At 31.1% G+C, this 4864-nt stretch overlaps 1 protein-coding gene across 1 annotated transcript; it reads left to right on the top strand.

The window, feature by feature from the left end:
* The first annotated feature begins 2465 nt into the window (after window positions 1–2465).
* Window positions 2466–4589, top strand: LOC111896592 (amino acid transporter AVT6A). The gene is made up of 5 exons (XM_023892567.3): window positions 2466–3068; window positions 3172–3324; window positions 3410–3613; window positions 3707–4175; window positions 4268–4589. Exons 1-5 carry the CDS (start codon window positions 2621–2623, stop codon window positions 4404–4406), a joined length of 1413 nt encoding a protein of 470 aa, XP_023748335.1. The 5' UTR covers window positions 2466–2620; the 3' UTR covers window positions 4407–4589.
* Window positions 4590–4864: the final 275 nt, after the last annotated feature.

Raw genomic sequence — 4864 nt, 5'->3', positions numbered from 1 at the left:
TGGCATATATTCAAATCATAATTTATCCTAATGGTTAACACTATTAATTGCCTGTTATGACCGTACAATACAAATAATTACTACAAATATCATACTGAATGAATTATTTTGTTGGAAAAAATTGTTTGAAGCCTTGAAAACATTGGAGATTAGTATGATTGATTATATTTTCAAAAATTGTCATTTATAAAAATTAAAAAGAAAATCATTTATATACAAAAATTAAATAAATAAATAAAAATCTTAACTTTGCGGTCATTAAAAGATAGTTTTATTACAAAAGTTGATACATGTCAAGAAAAGAAATTTTGTAGTGTGTTGTATAATTTTGTGGTGGCCTTACTACGAATTATAATAACATTTCAAGAAAGAAAAAAAAATCGATTACTTTGCTACAAGTATATTTGTATATGGTTATTTTTGTGATTTTCTTCATACTAAATAAAATATTAATTGAATGATCGGCAAACCTTAATTAAAGGTGAGGTATTTGACACTCATATAAGAATTAAGATATAATATTTTTTAAGTAATGACACAAAAGTAATGGGCCATGTCATTTATTTAGAAAGACACGCAGCCAGAATAGTCGTTAAAGACGTGGAAGAAATTGTGCTTAAAATATTGACAAGACGACGAAACTCGAAGCCGACTGCGCCTACCTTTCATTTTCCACATTTTGTTTAAGTATTTGTTATTGTTTTTTTCTTGGTGAAATGTTGAAAGAATAAAATTTAGTTTATATTAAGACAAGATGGTTATAGAAACATAATTGCACAAAGCCAATGGCTTGATAGTTGTAAAATTAGTTTTTATGTAACTATGCTTTTTAGTTTAAAATAAAAAAAAAAAAACCTTTAGTGTAACATAATTTTTACTTTTTGTCAAGGATGTTCGTTTAAAATTAATTTAAATTGATTTTGTTTTTTCTACGTATGGATGCTAAGAGTTTGAACTAAATTATAATTATGAACCAATTACATTAAAATTCAGTTGGATTTTTTTTTTTTTTTTTTTTTGTAATTCGAGTTTCAAGAATAGAGAGATATTCCAAAAAAATATATTACTTATTAAGAAGAGAACATTTTTTATATTCTAATATATGGAATCCTTTTAACAAGTTTTGTTTGACACCAAATGAATTTAGGACCTAATTCAATTCAAATTCGCTATTACAACATTTTTTAACCAACTATGTTTAATCATTGAAGTATTAAAGATGAGAAATTAAATATTCCCTTAATTATTCTTCTTATCCATATTCTATTATTTTTAGATAATAACAAATATAATAAAAATATCACAAATGTCACAGTCATAATGGATAGGCAGATGACATGATATTTGATTTCTAGATATATCACAAAATATAAAATATTCATATTCTAATAAAAAAATAGTTTTATTCTCCTTTTGACATGTGTCACTATATTAACCCTCATAATTAATGCATATTTTATTTTTCTTTTGCCATGTGTCATCCTATTATGTCTCCTAATTAATGAATGTCACTTGTCAACCTATTGATTATCCATTTCAAATTTCAAAATTTAAATTTCTCACTCTAATTACATTAAATTAACAACATTAGGATAAAAATTAAAATAAAATTAATACAAATTATAAAGTGATATAATTTTACATATTTATTTAAATCAATGATTATAATTGTATATAAGTAAAAAAATCTCTTAATTAATAATTTATTTAAAATAAGTGATTAATAATTTTGAGTTTTTTTTACTATTAAAGTTTAATTAATTTTATAACCGTGGTTTCCACAGGTTAATAAACTAGTAAAGAAATAAACAATTGTTATTAAACATTTTTTGGAATAAAAATGGATTTACAACCTTTTGGAATTTTCCCATAATTTTGGAATGTTTTTACATATTTCATAGTATTCGGTATCTATATGTCCTAGAAGCTTTTAAAATACAAACCATTGAAACCCATAGATTTGTCTTCCTCAAAACTACAAACCCCATATTTAATCTCACCAAAATGCATTGCTAGTAGTTGAAAGCCTTTTATAAATGATGGGTTCATCGAATTTACATGCGAAAAAAAATTGAAAAATCAAATTCAACATTGACTTCAATCAGATTCAATATCAAATCACTATTAGACATGGTCACATGGCATCCACAATCGTCGATTGTAAGAAATAAAATTGTCGAAGACTAAAATTAATTATTAATAACCTGAATAATAGCATACATATTTAATTACTACTTTAGAATTATGTTTTACTAAAATAAAAGTTCACTAAGACCTATTTTTTTTAAGCATAATTCACCCATTTATATATCTATTTTTATTTTTATTACATCATCATTTCCTTCAAACAGGATTTTTCCACGAAAGGGACCGGATATTGCTGACCATTCACGGCTTCGGAAGAACATCTTTTAGGTTCACTTTCAGCCCACAATTCGATAAGAACGCTGACGATGCGCAATCAACCTTATTATACGCATTTTCTCCAACACACTTCAATTATTTCTTTATCTTTAGATTCCATTCAATTCAGACACGCACTCCAATTCTCTGTTTTTCACTACCAAAACTCCAAACCCCAAAACCCCTCAATTTTCGCCGCAAATTCCCCCAAAACACCATGACAATCCAAGCAGAAACCCACCAAATCAAGAAACACAAACACCCCTCAAGAAAACACAGCAAGAAGAAAGACAGCGTTACAGTTTCAGTAAACGAGAAATCCCCACTGATTCCCAAGAAAAAAGGCGCTCACAATGAGTTTAATGGCGCATCCATGTCGGGGGCTGTTATGAACCTTTCCACCACCATCATTGGCGCCGGAATAATGGCACTTCCGGCCACCATGAAGGTCTTGGGCCTCGGCCTCGGTATCGCTGTCATAATTCTTGTTGCAGTCTTGTCGGAAGCCACCGTCAGAATCTTGCTAAAGTACAGTCGACCCGGTGGCACAGATTCGTATGGCGGATTAATGGGGGATGCGTTTGGGGAAGTCGGGAAGAAGATGCTTCAAGCTTGTGTGGTGATTAATAACATTGGTGTTCTTGTTATCTACATGATTATCATCGGTAACTAAACATTCAAGAACCATAATTCATAATCAAGAAACACATAAAAATTGGATTTTTTTTTTAACCATTTCGTGTGTTTAACTGTTTATGTTATGAAAAGGTGATGTGGTGGCTGGATCATCGTTAAACGGGGTGCACCACCCTGGTTTATTGGAAGGGTGGTTCGGACCACACTGGTGGACTGGAAGAATTCTTGTTCTTTTACTCACAACTCTTTGCGTTTTTGTTCCATTAGCATCTCTCAAGCGTATGGGTATGTTATAATTTATATATCATTTCCATAATCCCAAATCCATTTTAATGTTTAATCTTACGAACAACATTTTATATATATGCAGATTCACTTAGTGTTACATCAGGTTTAGCAGTTGCACTAGCGGTGGTTTTCTTAATCATCACTGCAGGAATCGCAATCTTTAAAATGGCAAGTGGGACCCTCCAAATGCCAAGATTACTTCCAGAAATCACCGATGTTAACTCGGTTTGGAACCTCTTCACTGCAGTTCCTGTTCTTGTTACTGCTTATATCTGCCATTTTAATGGTGCGACATGCGAAAAAATCGTACATAAACATGTTTAAATTTATTTAACTTTATTCACGTATGGATAATTGAATCGTTTTTGTTCATGGGCAGTGCATTCGATTGGAAATGAGCTTGAAAACCCTTCTCTTATCGAACCAATTGTACAGATTTCATTGGTGTTATGTACGATTGTGTACATAATGACTAGTTTCTTTGGGTTTATTCTCTTTGGTGACGCGACAATGGGAGATATATTACAAAATTTTGACTCTGATTTGGGAGTTCCTTTTAGTATCGAGCTTAATGATATTGTTCGTGTGAGCTATGCTTTACACCTCATGCTTGTTTTCCCACTTGTGTTTTATGCACTACGACTTAATACAGATGGGCTTTTTTTTGGATCATCTGAAGTGCCTTTGGAATTGGACAACAAGCGATTTGCTATTGTTAGTGTAGGTCTTCTTTCGGTTATATATTTGGGTGCAAATTTTATACCAAGTGCATGGGATGCGTTCCAGTTTACAGGAGCAACTGCTGCTGTTTGCATTGGGTTCATCTTTCCTGCATCAATTGCTATAAGGTATGAGCTATCATGATATCATGAATCATCCCTTTTGTGCATGAAGTTATGTTATGAACATTTGTTGAATTGATGGGTGATTTTGTATGTAGGGATGTTTATGGAATAGCAACGAAAGGAGATAAGATTTTGGCTGTTTTGATGATTTGTATAGCTGTTTTTGCGAATGTGGTGGCCATATATAGCGATGCTTATGCTTTGTTCAAGAAAACCCCGTCTACCCGTGCGTGATTTTACGTAACCAAGTCGGGTTTGGGTCGCAAAACGGTTCGAGCGAAGCTTTGTATAAATGATTGTTGTATTTGAAGGTGTTTTTGTTAAGTGTAAGAGAACTCATTTGAACTCCAAATATGTAAAATAAGTTGTAATATCATATCATTACATTCATAGGCTTGTGCCATGAATATTTGTTAATTTCCTTGATAGTAATTATTTTTTTGTAGACGTTCGATGATGGTTAAACATACCAAAATATATTTCAGATTAGAATTCGGGATATCAACCAAGAGGCAAAACTTTTACCAAGTGGGCTAGTCTCAATTGGCCCAATCAACCAATTCACGGTTAGTAATTAATAAATATAGGTTAAGATTATCATACCCCATAATAAGTTTCTTAAATAAAAACGAGTTTGCAATGAATAATCAAATATAATTTGTTTAATTGTAGTGTTGCTTCTATTAATAATG

This window comes from Lactuca sativa, chromosome 8 (assembly GCF_002870075.4).
Source record: "Lactuca sativa cultivar Salinas chromosome 8, Lsat_Salinas_v11, whole genome shotgun sequence".
NCBI classification, from domain to species: Eukaryota; Viridiplantae; Streptophyta; class Magnoliopsida; order Asterales; family Asteraceae; genus Lactuca; species Lactuca sativa.
The sequence above is the reverse complement of the archived record's forward strand: the minus strand, read 5'-3'. Positions and strand labels throughout refer to the sequence as shown.